The sequence below is a fragment of the Dendrobates tinctorius genome, unplaced genomic scaffold (genome assembly GCF_039654945.1).
Source record: "Dendrobates tinctorius isolate UK_male_01 unplaced genomic scaffold, ASM3965494v1 ptg000028l, whole genome shotgun sequence".
Lineage (NCBI taxonomy): Eukaryota > Metazoa > Chordata > Amphibia > Anura > Dendrobatidae > Dendrobates > Dendrobates tinctorius.
In genome coordinates, this window is record NW_027361696.1 from 38,398,908 (window position 1) to 38,416,507 (window position 17,600).

General features: G+C 38.2%; 1 protein-coding gene across 1 annotated transcript in view; it reads left to right on the plus strand.

The window, feature by feature from the left end:
• The window catches only part of CD22 (CD22 molecule), a 68,364-nt gene extending 51,502 nt beyond the window's left edge, over positions 1–16,862 (plus strand). Inside the window, exons 3-13 of the mRNA XM_073570574.1 lie at positions 2,305–2,598; positions 2,909–3,157; positions 5,978–6,238; positions 8,064–8,321; positions 9,882–10,148; positions 11,152–11,415; positions 11,496–11,586; positions 11,671–11,728; positions 12,218–12,342; positions 13,729–13,804; positions 14,942–16,862. Coding sequence (XP_073426675.1) covers positions 2,305–2,598; positions 2,909–3,157; positions 5,978–6,238; positions 8,064–8,321; positions 9,882–10,148; positions 11,152–11,415; positions 11,496–11,586; positions 11,671–11,728; positions 12,218–12,342; positions 13,729–13,804; positions 14,942–15,082 — 2,084 coding nt within the window. The 3' untranslated portion in view covers positions 15,083–16,862. The remainder of the gene's footprint in view (positions 1–2,304; positions 2,599–2,908; positions 3,158–5,977; positions 6,239–8,063; positions 8,322–9,881; positions 10,149–11,151; positions 11,416–11,495; positions 11,587–11,670; positions 11,729–12,217; positions 12,343–13,728; positions 13,805–14,941) is intronic.
• The last annotated feature ends 738 nt before the right edge of the window (positions 16,863–17,600 follow it).

Here is a 17,600-nt window from a genome sequence, read left to right on the forward strand (position 1 = left end):
GGAACGGCGGAACGCACTAAATAAAAATAATAATAAAGTGCATTCGCCGCTCGGGGTCCACCGTGCAGTAGGTGATATAACCGCTGCTAAGTGGTGGCAGGAGCAATATGGCGGTAATGCGCACAGGGTTAAACGTCACTCAGGTGCGCAGAGCAATCTCTGTTAAGTCACAGGAATGCCAAATAAATACAAATACAAAAGACTGAGCCTGTTGAGGTCACAGTACTCAGTATAAACACACACAGGGTATCAGGTCACAGGAGTAACCCAAGACGGCGGCACTACGTCCGTCTAGACCTACCGTGTGTGCGGCGTCGCAGCTGCGGATGCAAAGGGAGGCTGCTACTGCAGCGCGGTGTGGACACTGCCACTAAACGACAAGGCTAAGGCGCAAGCGCAATGTCGGACGCTAGCAGCTGTGGATGTTGCAGCAGAGGAGCACTGGCGCTGATTCTAAACTCAGTCCCTAACCACATGCGTAATATCAGAGGGAAATGGTTTTATAATGAGTCATTCACCAGAATCATACATCCGTCCTCATACACAGAGCAGCAAGTAAGTCTATACTAGCGCATGGCGGAACAGCCATGCTCGCCTTTTATAGCAGCCGGGACCTTCCGCAAGCTTCCAGATCTCTGAGATGGACGAATGAGATCTGGAGCGGGACCTGAGCACATGACTCCCAATCTCCAATGGGAGATCGTCCCATGAGCATGCTCAGTAGGAGGAGAGAAGGACTTAGCCTCAGGAGAGATTTGTTGCAAGGCAATCTCCTATGCAATCTCCTCTGCAATAGATAAACAGCAGGAGACTGCAGAATGTGAGGGTCTGGATCCCTGCAGAGCAAACGCAGAAATCCGACGCCTAACAGTATGTAACTGACATGCTTTATGATGATCTCACAGAACTAGTGATGTGGCAGAAACACTTACTCCTGTGATAAAACAGACAAGAAAATGCTTTATTTTAGAAAATAACAGCTGTGAGCCCTTGGTGTTTCATCGGTATACACACTTATCATGTGTGACTTATGCTTCCCTCCTAGCCAAGAGCTAAAGTTTCTGCTGACCATGAACTGGAGCAACTTTGCATGATTGGTAACAGCAAATGTCATTTTATAGCAGGGACGTTTTGCTCCAAGATCTATTAATTAAAATAGACTTTATGTTAGGCACTGGGATTCTTCCGCTGCATCCATGTGTCCGTGTGGTTACTGCTGGCTCTTCAGCTAAGTCTATGGTAACCAGTAGTATACAGAGGCAGCTCTACCCTCTGGAGTCTAAGTCCAGAAATCATCTTACTGAGCATGTCCGTGAAGTGGGGCCTTCTCATTGGTGCTCAGACTGTTACTGCTCTGGTGATGTGGCAGCTCCGGATTGGCTCACGGGCGATGCCCCATCCGTCTGGGTGTGAGTATTTGTGGTGGAGCCTAGCTCATAAAAGGCTTCCAGCGGCGCATGCGGGAGTGCTAGAGTCATATGTGTTTTGGTGTGTGTGGGTGGATACTTTACTGCTCTGTCTGCATGCTTTTGTGTGGTTAGCACTGGTCAGCTTCAGATAGGTAATGTAGATTTTGCCTTTCCGCTTGACTTTTCACCTGTCTCGGCCACGTTTGCGGTTAGCACAGGTCAGCTGCGGGGCAAGCTCAACCCATGTGATTATTCCCTGCGGGTTTAACAGGGTATTGCACACTTGTTATTTTTTAGTGCCGCTCAGTGGTTAGCTGAGCTTGGTACTCTGTGTCCCGTTTGCACTGTGTGGTTTTAACGCAGTGTGTTCGCTAGTTTTTTATCCGTCATTTGTTCAAACTATCAGCAGGTTAACATCTCTCCACGGTGGACCCCGGGTTGTGATTGTGCTTTATAATTTATTTTAATTTAGTGCAATCCGCTACTAACAGTACGCTAGCACCAGGGTCTGGCTAATAATGGAGGATGAATCGCTGGAGCAAAGGATTGCTTCGGCCTTTGAGCAAAAGTTTTTCCATACCTCCCAGCGTGTGGTGGCTTTCAAACGTCACCGGGGGGTGATGTTAAGGGGGGTAATGTTAGGCGCCGGGATTCTTCCACTGCGAGGGACAGATCCCATGCCTTATCTGCCTTTGCGGTCTCCCGTTCAGGCCCGGTCGCTGGGATTGTTAATTAGCGCACTTTAAAATTTATTTTAATTTAGTGCAATCCGCCAATCCTAACACTTTGTTTGTGGGACAACACCTTGAAGGGCTTGACAGTACCTGTGCCAAACTGAAGTTCCTTATATCATACAGAATAGATTATTCTAAGGGGTTTTTTTTTTTACTTTTAGATACAGGCCCGAGTTTGAAATTTCGTACAGTTCCCGAAATGAAAGAAAACACGCAGGTCACATTATCATGCTCTATAGATTTTTACTGCCCCTTGTATAACATAAGCCTGACTTGGCTACAGGATATAAATGGAGAAGTGAAGATGTATACAAAGAATGACACAAGTGGGATAAGCGTGACCACCACGCTTACTTTTCGTCCATCATGGATAGACCACAATAAAAATGTCAGCTGCATACTTCAAAGGAAGAATGAAGAAACTGACAGTAGAACCATACAGCTTGATGTAAAATGTAAGTGCCCCCTCCATGTACCTTCATGTATATATCACTTACTTTAAAGACATATCATGAAAAAATACTAATGCAGATGAAGAAACAGGTGGTTGACACTCATGGCCACCAGTGAACTTCATAAATGAATTTACACACTCTTGATCTAGTCACATTACTATGTAATTATTGCATTACTTGTTAATTATTATTTTTTATTTTGTATATATTATTTTAGAGTATTTTTAGAATATTAATACAAACTAAAGCTAATCTGAAGCAATATGAAAATAGAGAATGCTAAGCAGATATTTGGAATTTCCTTTTCCAGATGCCCCTCAGAATGTCAAAATTATGCCTGAGAGATCCATAAAACTCAAAGAGGGGAAAATGATTACACTGACGTGTTCTGTGGAAAGTAGCAATCCGCCAAATCCCACGATCACATGGTACAAAAATGGGAACATATTCAAAACCAAGACAAATAACATACAATGTAAGGACACCGGAAAATATCATTGTAAAGCTGAAAACAGTGTGGGCACCGGAGACTCAAACAATGTGGAAATCTCTGTGCTGTGTAAGTAACTGTAATCCAAATATCAGACAGTGAGGTGGTAAGAGAATGGGAGAGGAAGGAAGGACGAAAGGAATAAAGAGGGAAAGGAAGGAAGGAAGGAAGGAAGGAAGAAAGGGAGTAAGGAAAGGGAGAAAGGAAGGAAAGGAGAAAGGAAGGAAAGGAGAAAGGAAGGAATGGAGAAAGGAAGGAAAAGGGAAAGGAAGGAAGAGAGGAAACAAGAGTAGAAAGAAGGAAGAGAGGAAGGAAGAGAGAACAGAAGAGAGGAAGGAATAAAGGGAGAAATGAGGAAAGAAAGACACAAAGAAAGGAAATCTGATATAAAGAAAAAAGAAAAATGAAGAAAGTAAAGAGGGAAGAAAATTAAATATAACGTAAGGAAAGAAAGATGAAATGAAAGAGAAAGAAAAGGTAATGTGAAAAAAGGACAAAGCGAAAGAACGTAAGAACAAAAGAAAGTAAGAAAGAAAGAAAGAAAAAGAGAGAGAAAGAGAAAAAATAGAAAGAAGATAGCAAAGGAAAAAATGAAAGTAATATGAAAGAGAAAGAAAAAGAGAAAGAAAATGAGAAAGTAAATGTGATATGAAGAAAGAAAAAAAGAGAATACAGGAAAGAAAGAATAATAATCTTTATTTTTATATAGCGCTAACAAATTCCACAGCGCTTTACACATCATCGTCACTGTCCCCGATGGGGCTCACAATCTAAATTCCCTATCAGTATGTCTTTGGAATGTGGGAGGAAACCGGAGTGCCCGGAGGAAACCCACGCAAACACGGGGAGAACATACAAACTCCTTGCAGATGTTGTCCTTGGTGGGATTCGAACCCAGGACCCCAGCTAACCACTGAGCCACCGTGCCACCCAGAAGAAAGAAAGAAAGAAAGAAAGAAAGAAAGAAAGAAAGAAAGAAAGAAAGAGAAAAAAAAGAAAAAAGAGAGAGGGAAGGAAATAAAATGAAGAAAAAAGATAAAGAGGAAAAGAAACAAAGAAAAAGAAAAGGTAATAAGAAAGAAAGAAAAATAAAGAAAAAGAGAGAGAAAGAGAAAAAATAGAAAGAAGAGAGCAAAGGAAAGAATGAAAGTAATATGAAAGAGAAAGGAAAAAGAGAAAGAAAATGAGAAAGTAAATGTGATATGAAGAAAAGAAAAAAGAGAATACAGGAAAGAAAGAAATAAAGAAAGAAAGAAAGAAAAGTGGGAAGGAAGAAAGAAAGAAAGAAAGAAAGAAAGAAAGAAAGAGAAAGAAAGAAAGAGAAAAAAAGAGACAGGGAAGGAAATAAAATATAAAGAAAAAAGATAAAGAGGAAAAGAAACAAAGAAAAAGAAAAGGTAATAAGAAAGAAAGAAAGAAAGAAAGAAAGAAAGAGAAAAAAAAGAAAAAAGAGAGAGGGAAGGAAATAAAATGAAGAAAAAAGATAAAGAGGAAAAGAAACAAAGAAAAAGAAAAGGTAATAAGAAAGAAAGAAAAATAAAGAAAAAGAGAGAAAGAGAAAAAATAGAAAGAAGAGCAAAGGAAAGAATGAAAGTAATATGAAAGAGAAAGAGAAAGGAAAAAGAGAAAGAAAATGAGAAAGTAAATGTGATATGAAGAAAAGAAAAAAGAGAATACAGGAAAGAAAGAAATAAAGAAAGAAAGAAAGAAAAGTGGGAAGGAAGAAAGAAAGAAAGAAAGAGAGAAAGAAAGAAAGAAAGAAAGAAAGAGAAAAAAAGAGACAGGGAAGGAAATAAAATATAAAGAAAAAAGAAAGAGGAAAAGAAACAAAGAAAAAGAAAAGGTAATAAGAAAGAAAGAAAAATAAAGAAAAAGAGAGAGAAAGAGAAAAAATAGAAAGAAGAGAGCAAAGGAAAGAATGAAAGTAATATGAAAGAGAAAGAGAAAGGAAAAAGAGAAAGAAAATGAGAAAGTAAATGTGATATGAAGAAAAGAAAAAAGAGAATACAGGAAAGAAAGAAGTAAAGAAAGAAAGAAAAGTGGGAAGGAAGAAAGAAAGAAAGAAAGAAAGAGAGAGGGAAGGAAATAAAATATAAAGAAAAAAGATACAGAGGAAAAGAAACAAAGAAAAAGAAAAGGTAACAAGAAAGAAAGAAACAAAGAAAGAAAGAAAGAAAGAAAGAGAAAGAAAGAAAGAGAGAAAGAGAAAAAATAGAAAGAAGAGAGCAAAGGAAAGAATGAAAGTAATATGAAAGAGAAAGAAAAAGGAAAAAGAGAAAGAAAATGAGAAAGTAAATGTGATATGAAGAAATGAAAAAAGAGAATACAGGAAAGAAAGAAATAAAGAAAAGCGGGAAGGAAGAAAGAAAGAAAGAAAGAAAATATAGAGAGAAAGAGCAAAGGAAAGAATCAAGGAAATAGGAAGTAAGACAGAAAGAACCAAAGAAAGAAAGGAAAGGAAGAAAGTAAAGAGGGAAGAAAGAAATAGATGGAGGCAGAGAGGAGTACAGGAATGATTAGAGGAGAATTTTTTTTAGAGGTTATCCACATTTATTTATTTAAAAAAATGTGGCCCACAAGGTCTACAAATGACAAGTGCAGCGTGTTCATTGACCGCTCCCGACACTCCTCTCATGTCATTGCCAGGGTCCCTTGTTGTTCTTTCTAGTTGGGGGGAGCACATGACTGACCGCACAGGTCACCCGTCTGTATGACTAGAATAGGATGTACAGAGCTGGACAACCCCTTTAAACAATACAAGTCCCATAGTTGACTCTTTATAAAGCTTCTTACTAACAATACCTTCTCTCACACTTTACGAGAGATCCAAACGTTTAATTTCCAAGTTTTTGTGTTATTATTTACACCTTGTCATATAAAATATTTCAGATCCTCCCAAAAATGTGCTTATTCAGAAACCAATGGGAAATATAAAAGAAGGATCCTCTGTCACTCTGATATGTTCCACTGATGCAAACCCACCGGTCTCCCTTTACATCTGGTACAAGAATGACAGGCAATGTTTCAATAGCACCGACAGCCACTATAGTTTCAGTAGTATAACTGACGGTGATTCTGGATATTATGAATGCAAAGCTATAAATGATGAAGGACACAATACTTCGCATGCTACAAAACTGGATGTGAAGTGTAAGTATCCCTTAGGTTCTGCACTATGTATCTGAGGATGTTCTAAATTTCATCATTGAATATGAAAACGTTCCCAAATTCAGTGTTACAATCAAACATGAAGGGAAAAAGTCCTTGGAATTTCAGGATGCCTTTAGACCTCCAAAATAATCAATTGCCCAAAACTCGAAAACTATTGCCATGTTGAGTAATATACTAAAGTCAAAACCAAATTAATTCAAATATTATTTAGCTGATTGCTGCTTTCTACAGAATCAGAATATTGAACACATAGGTCATTATTAACTTTTGTCATTTGTCAAGTGGGAACTTCCCAGGTAGAAAGAAAGACATTTATAAAACGTTTTCAAATAATTTAACCAAAATGCATAATGATAAGAATAAACCAAAATTGATAGTAAACCCCTACTTCAAAAGTGAGTTATTTGTTTTATATTTTTACTTTTTTTTCATCACAGTATAATTTCCTACCATGTAGATACCAACAGAATTAGCTCAATCGATTACTAATTAAAGACTAGTTCACAGCAACTTTAGATGATAAATAAATGTAGTACAGTAAAACCTAACAACAATTAATATATTCCTCATTACTTGCAAAAATGTTTTAGAAAATAAATGCTTAGCTACATCAACACACAGCTCAGCTACATTAACACACACAGTTCAGCTATATACACACAGTTCAGTTGCAACCCACAAACGGCTACATCCACATTCAGCTCAGTTACATTAACACACACAGCTCAGCTACATCAACACACAACTAAGATACATATAAACACACAGTTCAGTGCAACCCACACAGCTACATCCACATTCAGCTCAGCTACATCAACACACACAACTAAGATACATCAACCCACACCCATCTCAGCTACTATAAAACACAGCTCAGTTGCATTAAAACACACAACTCAGTTATATCAACAGCTTGGCTTCATAAAAACCCAAAAAGCTACATCAACACACACAACTCAGCTACAACAACTCATAGCTTAGCAAAATCAACACACAGTCACCCACAAAGCTCTCCACAGTGCGGCACCCCCCTACATCTCCTCCCTCATTTCTGTCTATTGGCCTAACTGACCGCTGCACTCTGAAACCTCTGCACTAATCCGTACCTCCCACTCCCGACTCCAAGACTTCTCCCGTGCTGCGCCAATCCTCTGGATTGCTCTACCCCAAGAAATTAGGGCTATCCACAATTTGCACAGTTTTAGGCGCTCCCTCAAAACAGATTTGTTCGGAGCGGCCTATCACGTTCACTAATCAAAGTCATTTTATGTGAAAGTGTGCGTGTGTAGCCCATTCACTATCTCTATCTATCCCCCACTCCCTCAAGATGGCTGGACCATCATTGTAAATACACACCTGTACTTTGTATCTCCCCCACCTCATTGTAGATTGTAAGCTCTCATGAGCAGGGTCATTTTATTTTGCTTTAATTATTGTATTGTTAACGTTGTTACTTATGACTTGAAACTGTTAAACTGTAAAGCCCTGTGGAATATGTTGGCGCTATATAAATAAAGATTATTATTATTATTATTATTAACACACACTACTCAGCAAAATGAACAAACACACAGCTCAGCTACATCAACACACACAGCACACTACATCAACACATACAGCTCTGCTTCATCAATACAAACAAATCAGCAAAATCAACATACACAGCTCACTGTTCTCCTCTATTAAAGGAATCTGTCTCTGGACTATAAAACTCACACTTTAACACAATTTCTTTCTCTCTTAAAAGTCTCTAAAATAGTTTAAAAAATGCAAAAAGTAATACATGTAAAAAATATATTTGCAGATGCACCAAGAAATGTGAAAGTCATTGTAAAACCAGATAAGAAACAATTTCTTGAAGGAACGGAGGTCATTTTTGAGTGCATTGTCAACAGTAGCAATCCAAAAGTAACATATATTTCATGGTACCAAAATAATATATTTGTTGCCTCATTTTCCAAGCAAAAGTCCATTTCACCAAAAGATGCTGGAACATATACCTGTGAAGCTTTAAATGAAATAGGAAAATCTTCTTCCAATAAGGTTTCTGTGGAAGTTCTTTGTAAGTAAAAAAAATATTTTTGTTTTATTATTATTACTACATTAAACCTTGTTCAGCTAATATACATGTAATTACATAGAAAGTCTTAACGTTCGGTATGAGCTGTCTGGCCACTTGTATGTTTTAAAGTTGTATGTTGCCAGTTGTTTGCTTTTGGCTTTTTCAGTGATCAATGGAAATCTCTAGACTGGGACCACCATACATCTGTAGGATGTTTTACTTCTAGCACCTATCATTGGAAAAAAATTATAAGTATTATTTAAAATGATGCTCTCATATCCCTGAGAAGCTCATTCCATAGCTTCCCTTCTCTGCTCTGTTTAGCTTTACGCTCACTTTCTGTTTCTGTTACACTTTACGTCTAGCTGAAGAGACACCAAGATTAATCACAGGACGTGAGGTCTGGTCTTTATCACTCTAAAGGAAGTGGGGTGGGTCTTTATCCCTCTACAGGAAGTGGGGTGGGTTTTTAAATCTCTACAGGAAGTGGGGTGGGTTTTTATCACTCTACAGGAAGTGGGGCTAGTCTTTATCACTCTAGAGGAAGTGGAGGCGAGTCGATCACTCGACAGGAAGTGGGGTGGGTATTTATCACTTTACAGGAAGTGGGGTGGGTTTTTATCTCTCTACAGGAAGTGAGGTGGGTTTTATCACTCTACAGGAAGCAGGGGCGAGTCTTTATCACTCTAGAGGAAGTGGGGTGGGTCTTTATCACTCTACAGGAATCAGGGGCAAGTCTTTATCACTCTACAAGAAGTTTGGTGGGTCTTTATCACTCTACAGGAAGTGGAGGGTGAGTCTTTATCAATCTACAGGAAGTGGGGTGGGTTTTTCTTTCTAAAGGAAGTGAGGGTTTGTATTTGCCTGCCTACAGGAAACAGAGGCGGGTCTTTGTCTCTGTACAAGAAATGTAATTGGGTCTTTATCACTCTACAGGAAGTGTGCACAGATATTTGTCTTTCTATAGGAAGTGTGTTACGGTCTTTGCCTCTCTACAGGAAGTGTGTTCCGGTCTTTGTCTCGCTACAGGAAGTAGTGGTGGGTCTTTATTGATCTACAGTAAGTGAGGGCAGGTCTTTTCCTCTCTGCTCCTGCTTTATTGTTTCCTAAACTGCTTACAGGTTTAACAGAAAAGTAGGATTTGAGATCCATATAAGCAGGTCATTAGACAAAAGGAGGTAGAATGCATGTTGTAGGAAGTAGGAAGAAGAAAGTTCCAGCACCTATAGTACTAGAAGAATGTTGATGAATGGGAAATGCCCACTCATAAAGAGTGGATAGCAAGTTACAAAGCTAAAGAAAAGGGACAGATACTGGACATAATAGACTGGTATGTGCACCAAGAGGAGATTTAACATGTTGCGTGGGGTGAGGGCAGCAAGACCTTACCTCTATATATTTTGTCTGAAAGGATAGTTAAAGTTTTAAAATTACATTTACTGATGATTTTTAAAAACTGTTGCTAAAATTTTGATTTAAAAATATGTTCATGCCTTTAATCACAATGCATTCTTCCCAATTATTTAAATAGTAACAATTCTATTTCCAATTTCTTATCAGATCCACCGAAAAATTCAAAGTGTAGAATTGTAAATGGCAATCAGAAAAAAGAAGGGGAACAAGTTACCCTACAATGTCAATCACAGCAAAGTAATCCCATCATTAGTAGCTATGAATGGTATAAAGGTGAAAAACTATATAAAACCACCAATTCAGATTTTCTGAAATTAGTCAATTTGCAATGGAACGATGCTGGATCTTACGCATGTCAGGCAGTAAATACTATAGGAAGTAGTAAGGGAGAATGCAGTGGTCTTTACATCAACTGTGAGTATACATATGCTCTATTTCTAGACATCATTCATGGTTTTTTCTTTATACTATAACTAGAGTTGAGTGAATGTGAACGAGTGAATTCAATTTGCTTCAAATTTTACAAAATAAGTATGATTCTCCTAAATCTGCAATTAGTTTTATGCAAATTCAACAAAACGGCATCCAAATTCAGGAAATGGGTTGAAAAAAAATATTCATCTAAACGCTCACCTTTCCTGCCATACCCAACCATCCAGCCCCTTCTTTCCTCCTTCCTCCATTGCGCAACCTCTTTTTCAGCTTTCTTCACTTTGTGATGGAGCTTCCAGTGCCGAGTAGGTCTCTGATATCATGGGGCAGGTCATGACATTTCTGAGCACATCATAATATTGTGACGTCACGTTCAGCGACCTACTCAATGCTGAAAACTCTGGTACAAAGTAAAGACGGTCCATCAAGGTTGATCAACGTGAAAAAAAAAGCCAAAGAGCGGAGGACTGGACGATGACCTGCAGCAGCGGCATGACAGAGTGGTGAGTATTATTTTTTGCATTTATTTTCCACTTTAGGTATCAAGAGCATAATAAAGAACATTCAATTTACATCGATTAGCTTCAAAGCAAATCAAATTTCACTGCCAAATCCGAGTGAAGTAGCCATTTTTGAATCTCGGCAAATTTACTAATCTCCGCTGCCAGAAAACTCCGCTGATTGCTTATCTACCTTGGAAATTGGGTTGGCATTGAAATTCAACATGACTAATCATTTTTTATCTGTAGGATCCTATACACATAGAATTGTTGGTTACAAAATCAATGGTTTTGGATGAGTTTATAATATTTCTGGGGAAGATCTTGGGCAGTTTATCTGATTCCTTGTCAATTTTGCCAACTTCTCAGCAGAACCTATGGCTATTTTGGTAGACTCTGATACATCCAACAATTCCTGTGTTTTCTTATAGGTTACATTTAGAAACAATATTTCAATTAATGTGATAGTTACTTGATACTTGCAGATTCTCCAAAGAACGTGACTATAAAAGTGTCTCCTGGAAATTCTGTAATGGAAAATACAAAAGTGCAACTGAACTGTACGGCAACTACTCCTACACTCGACAAACTCACATACTCCTGGTACCACAACGATCAGCATTTACCAAAATATCAGAAGGAATATGTACTGACTAGTATACAAATGAGCCATGCGGGAGAGTACTACTGTGTCGTGTACAATGATGTTGGATCTAGCAAGTCACAGGTTCTTTCCCTCCACGTGTCATGTAAGTTCCCGAAGAGCCGGACAGCAATGTGTCATGATGAAAGTTCTAGAGAAGTTTCATCTTGTCCTCTTGCGTTGCAGACAGTTCCTCCACGATAGGCATGTACGCAGCTTCGGGAATCGTGTCCTTAATCATCTTAATGATATTTGTCGCTTTGATTGTCCGTTTCAGGTGAGCTGTTTGCTGTGTTATGAATTGTAGAATTATTGAGGATAAGATCTAATTACATTTCCATTAAGATCCTTGCCTTTTAAGTTCTAGGTTGAAGACTTGTAAGAAGACAGAAAGGAGTGATTTTTTTGTTTTAAAAAAGGTATCTATAATTTTTTTACATATTTCTCTATCATCTATTTCTGTATCTATTGACAAAAAAACTTGACGAACACCTAGAGCAAGTTTGAACAGATGCAAGTTGATTTGACTGTGTAATATACAGCACATAGATCAGCCTCTTCAAGAGTTAATGTGTGCAAACATTGAATATATGAAATTTAGATAGCATTAGTGCTATATAGAACCTACTGAAGTGACTTATCTACAAATTGGCCAATTTATGAGAGCCCACCAGCCATACCAAGGTGACTTTTCTCTGATGGGTCTATAATATTGTCATGGCTTGTGATGAGCGCTCATGAATTGGCCAAATTGTACGCTAAATATATTCATTTTATAAGTAGATTCTGTAGAGCCATAAAGCTTCCAAATTTCAACGCTTGCAAGCATCCTAGTCATTAAAAAGGGTGCTAAATTACTTTGTGCCTATGTATCTATCTTTCTAATACAGTTTTGCTTCTCTTGCAAGGCGCGCAGTGAGCTATCAGATCAACTAGATCAGCATGCATCATCAGAAGACAGTCTTGAGGAGAGAATAACTTACACCAGTCTTCAATTTCCAGCTTCCAGTAATGGAGGACAGAGCCAATCAAGGTCAGGAAAAAAAAATGTAATTTCTAGATTTGTTGGAAATAAGTAAGATAAAGTGTATCTACATCTCAGTTACTGGATCATACAAAAAATCATCATTAATGTGAGTAAATTAGCTCCTGTCATTCGCTGCCAAAGATCTTATGGGTCAACGACATCATAGCAATATTCTCAATTACTGAACGCCTAAAGAAAATAAGAACAAACTCAGCATCTATGGAGCTCAAAACTAGAAAAGGCTCCACTCCAAATGATAGATAGATAGATGGATGGATAATAGCACCAAGAAATATGCAAACATCGAACATAGGACCTTTAAATTGCATTACTGCTATATAGACTATACATATGCAATTTATGTACTTAAGGCACATATTGTCCAACTTTTGAGTGCCCACCAGCGACGATAAGGAAACTTTCTTTGACCGGACCCTCACCTTTTTTATCTGATTGGTGAGTACACATGGATTTGCCAATTAATTCGCTAAATACCCTAATGCAGTTTAACAGTCATATATTCAATCTTAGCACATATCTTGGCGCACACACAGTGCCTCTTTTTCGCTTACTTATTACAGTCATGGAAATATTCACCTGTGCCCATTTGCTTCATTCTTTTAGAAGGAGCTGGTCAGACTTTTTCTTTCGTAGAGAAAAATATAGAAAGTTTAGCGATCTGCACCGTTGCATTAAAGAGCAGCTGCAGATGCGAGACCTGGACAAAAAAGAAACGAGACAGAAGAAGAATCGACGCCTTCAAAATGTGGTGCTGGAGAAGAATATTATCAATACCATGGATGACAAGAAGAAAAAACAAATCAATTTTGGAGCAAATGAAGCCAGACATGTCAGTGGAAGCAAAGATCACCAAGCTATGACTTGCCTACTTTGGACACATCATACAAAGAAAGCAATCACTGGAGAAGGACATCATGGTTGTAAGAATAGAAGGGACAAGGCTGAGGAAGACCATCAAAGCAATGGCTTGATACCATCAAGATAGTGGCGGAGAAGACCTGCTCGACCTATCTAGGCTTGCACACATCATTCTTTCTACAGAGCATTCATCCATCAAGTCGCCATGGCTTGAAATCGAGCCGAAGGGCTCAAATTCCATTAAGGACAACATCTCCATGGAGCTTCTATTTCCTATTCTACTCTGTTTTTTTCCCACACTCCAAAGTCATACTTATAGGAAATTTATAATGTGAGGTCCAATGGGAACAGAGATGACGATGTCTGTAAGGTGCTTTGGAATTAATGGCGTTGTATTAGCTAATACTGTATAATACATACATTTATAGGAAATCATAAGTCCTGGGTATAATTGAATGTCATCATCGGCTGATCACATTAATATTTAATCTATTTATATATTATTTTGTTTAGGGCCAAGGCGAGTCTTTCTCATCCAGATCCAAATGACATTTACAGTGTTGTGAAGAAGCCTAGGAGTACTGCAGAGGTAGCCTGCTCCTTCTCTTCAATGATTGCTGAATTTATAATAGTTGCTAATTATTTGTCCAAAATGCTGCTTAAAGAAGCACTTCTCCTGCTCCTCATCCTCTTCCTCCTCCTCCTGTCAAGTATTTATCCTCTTAATATATTGCAGTCATCATATTATATAGCACTGTATACTGACATTTACTCCTTTTTTCTTTCTACCCAGCTAATTATTTTCTTTTCTCTATGTAGAAACAGGAAGTCTCTTTTCACTGCTTGAGTCATCCCCCTCTTCACCTCCCTCTTCCCCCATGCCAGGGACTTTGCAGTGATGACTCATGCAGGAAAAATTGACCTCCTGTTTTCACATACAGCTTAAAATGATTCAACTAGGCTGTTTTGTCACAGACCTAATAGAAAAGAGAAGATTTATCTGGGTAGAAAGGCAAAATGATCACTTGTAAGTACACAGAGCTGTATAGTATGATGGCTGCAATATATTAAGAGGATACAAATTTTGCCTTAAAGAAAATTTGTCTGCACCCTTTAAATGTTCAGACTAAAGAGGAACCTTAGCAGACGACTAAAATAATTCCCATCACCACCTGAACCCACATTTTTTGAGTGTTCGTTTTTTCCCCAAAAATGACTATGAACTTGGTTTCTGTCCTCCATCTTGTTTGTAGAAATCAGTCTACTAATTCTAAAAAATACAGTACAAGTCATATAATGCTTTGCCCAGGGAATAGTGGTCAGGTATATAAGAAGACATGTAGCATTCCTAATTGTGAGTGGGATCCTGTAAAGATAAGGATATAGGTGTTACGCTCAGGAGAGGCTGCAGGCTGCGCCTTGTGCAGCAGCATATTGCGTGCCACAGACAGTGTGCACATTCATGCTTCTGAAAGAAGGGGAAGATATTATTGATTTGCATTAATAAACTAAAAACAACTAAAAAAAATAAAGTTGTTTTTGATTGAGATTTAGTAGCAATACAAAAAAAACATGAGATTTGGCCACTTTTGATTTTGGATGACTATTTAGAGAATCTGGCATGTGTACGGTAGGTCAAAAAAATAACGGAATTGCTAAATCCCAAAAAAATATATTTGGGGAATCATATTGATGCATTGTCCAATATATTGTGTCAACTTTCTAGTATGAAAATATTGAGTCTTCAAAGAAAACCCAAGACGAATCCCAAGACGAGATCCACTACTCCATCATCCCTAATCTAAACAGGGGCACAACAGTACAGGTGCGCGGCCCTGAGACGGAATATGCCATGTTAAAAAAGTGATGAAATTTTTTTTTTGAAATATGGAAATTAACAAATATAAAACAGCATTTTCTTTATGTCGGACTTATATCATGAATTTAGCGGTAATTATACTTACATTATAGAATAAACTATGATGATGTCCCATTCTAAAAGTATCTCCATATTGACAGCTACAGTATGTGCAACTTGATTAAATTTCAAAATTCACTGCATTGTGAAGATAAACAATCTGAATGGTGCTGGGGGTGCTGTTGCATTGGTTTCCAAGGAAAGTGTTACAAAAGAGTAATGGTGACTAATGGTATTGCATGGCGTAGAGATAAAACCTTATTCTATTTCATGGAGACAGTTGAATTCTAATTATTTAATGGCAATGTTACAAAAGTCGGTTAAAACCTTTTAAGAATAAGTTACCGATATAATCAGTTATGAATGGAATATGTAAAATGTTATCCAGTTTTAGGCCTGTTTCACACATCAGTTTTTTTCGTCAGTTAAAATCCGCTAAAATGGAGGACAACGGATCCGTTCCTGTACTGACTACAACGTTTGGCACCGGACCGTTGTTTTAATGGATCCGTCGAAGGAAGAATTTTAAAGGAACCGCTGCCTGGGGGAGAAGAGAGAGAATGAGAATTTTTTCAGCCGCCAGAACAGGGTTTAGGGTTAAATTTGCAGCTGAGGCAAATCCTCCGGGCATGCGCAATGTAAAATGCGGATCCGGCCACCCGAAAAAACGTTGCATTGTCCGTCCAGGCATGTTGGCGGACACCAAAATTTTGGCAGATCCACAAAAAAACGGATCCAACGGACAGCCATCCGTCAAGATCCGCCGGTAATGCAACTCAATGGGAAAAAAAACAGATCCGCCAAGCAAAATGGCGGATCCGATTTTTTGCAAAACAGCGGATTTTGACTGATGGGGAAAAATGGATGTGTTAAACAGGCCTTAAGTCACAGTCAACTTTGAAGGCTTTGATGTACCTTCAGTCCTGAGATCTAAATCCTCAGATAGTCAATGGTTTTGGGAGTAGTATGAAAATGTTAGTGAATAGCCTTAAGATAACTAGAGGTGTGCTGAGCATCATTGGTCCAGAATCATGGGGAAATGGCATCTTCTTATTAATACAAAGGAGTTTTGTGATGTTTCCAAAGGATTTCCAACTCCTCTGATGTAGGGATCAACATATAAGAAGATGGCGCAAGGTAGCCAAAATTGAAGAAAAATACAACTTTGCAATAGTCTGTTGGCAGCTGTTTATGCTATAAGTGTCTGCGTATGGCCATGATCTAACTTTCTACTCTTCAAAGGTTTTCCAAGATGTAATAAAGTATTTTAATTGCATGGTGAGAAAATTGAAAAAAAAAAATCTGTGAAGCGATCAGGGTGGACCCATTGATACGTCCAACATTTATAAGCCTGAATATTCCTAGATGCCTACCATGGGCTGCCAAAGTCCATAACCCAAATGTTGGACCAAGGACGAAGGATGAGAATTCACTAATCTTCTACAATGATGGTGGTCCCCAGTCTTACTGTGTTATCCTAAAATACAAATACATTGTAAGTCCTAATCCATGTAGTGAGTTCTATCTATTGTATCTATGGACTTTACAGCTTCATTTCTCCATTTTCTTTGTTTCTGTGTGTACAATAAATAATATTTTACTACCAAATCTGTCCATGGTGTCAGTAACTAATTTTCAGACTCTCAGATAATGTAATCGGATCCTTACAAGACTGTTAGGTGATACACATTTCTCAACATTTTACCACTTTTTCCGTTGCATTGTCTGACATTAATCCTATCATGGTGGGCCAATTTTCATTTTTAGCTTTTCTATTATTGTGATTATTTTTTTTTTCTGTCCAGGTTAATTAACTGTAATTTGTGTTTTTTAAGGTTTACCCCTTTACGACCAATAATGGGCATAGCACTTCATGAGCAATGTACATCATGCATTTAAACTGTCACTGCATGTAAACAGGAAAATCTGCGCTCCAGGAGGTAAATAGCGCTCTGTCCCTCCCAAGTCTCTCCATATGGCTAAGCAGTACTGTACAGCCACATTCAGCAAAAATTGTGTGACCAATTTTAATGCCATTTTTACCCATTTCGCAGTATAGAAAAATGGAAAATCTGGGGCTAAAACAAAATTTCTGTGGTAAAAATGTAATTATTTTATCTTCACTGCCCAATAGTATAAAATTCTGTGACACACCCATGGTGTCATTAGATCACCGCACCCGTAGATGAATTCGTTGAGAGATGTAGTTTGTAAAATGGGGTCACTTATGGGGGGTTCTGCAGTTCTATCACCTCAGGGGATCTCCAGTGGGTCATAACAGTAAAATCTGCACTATAATATGGCGCTCCTTCCCTTCTGAGCGTCGCACTTTGCCTCAAAAGTGTGTGTTTAAAAAATGGAAAATAATATACACGATAAATACATTAAATGAGGTATTGGTCAATATTTTGGCCAAAATACACAAGCTCACAACCCACGTTTGCGTTCATTTTTACTAGGCAGCTAC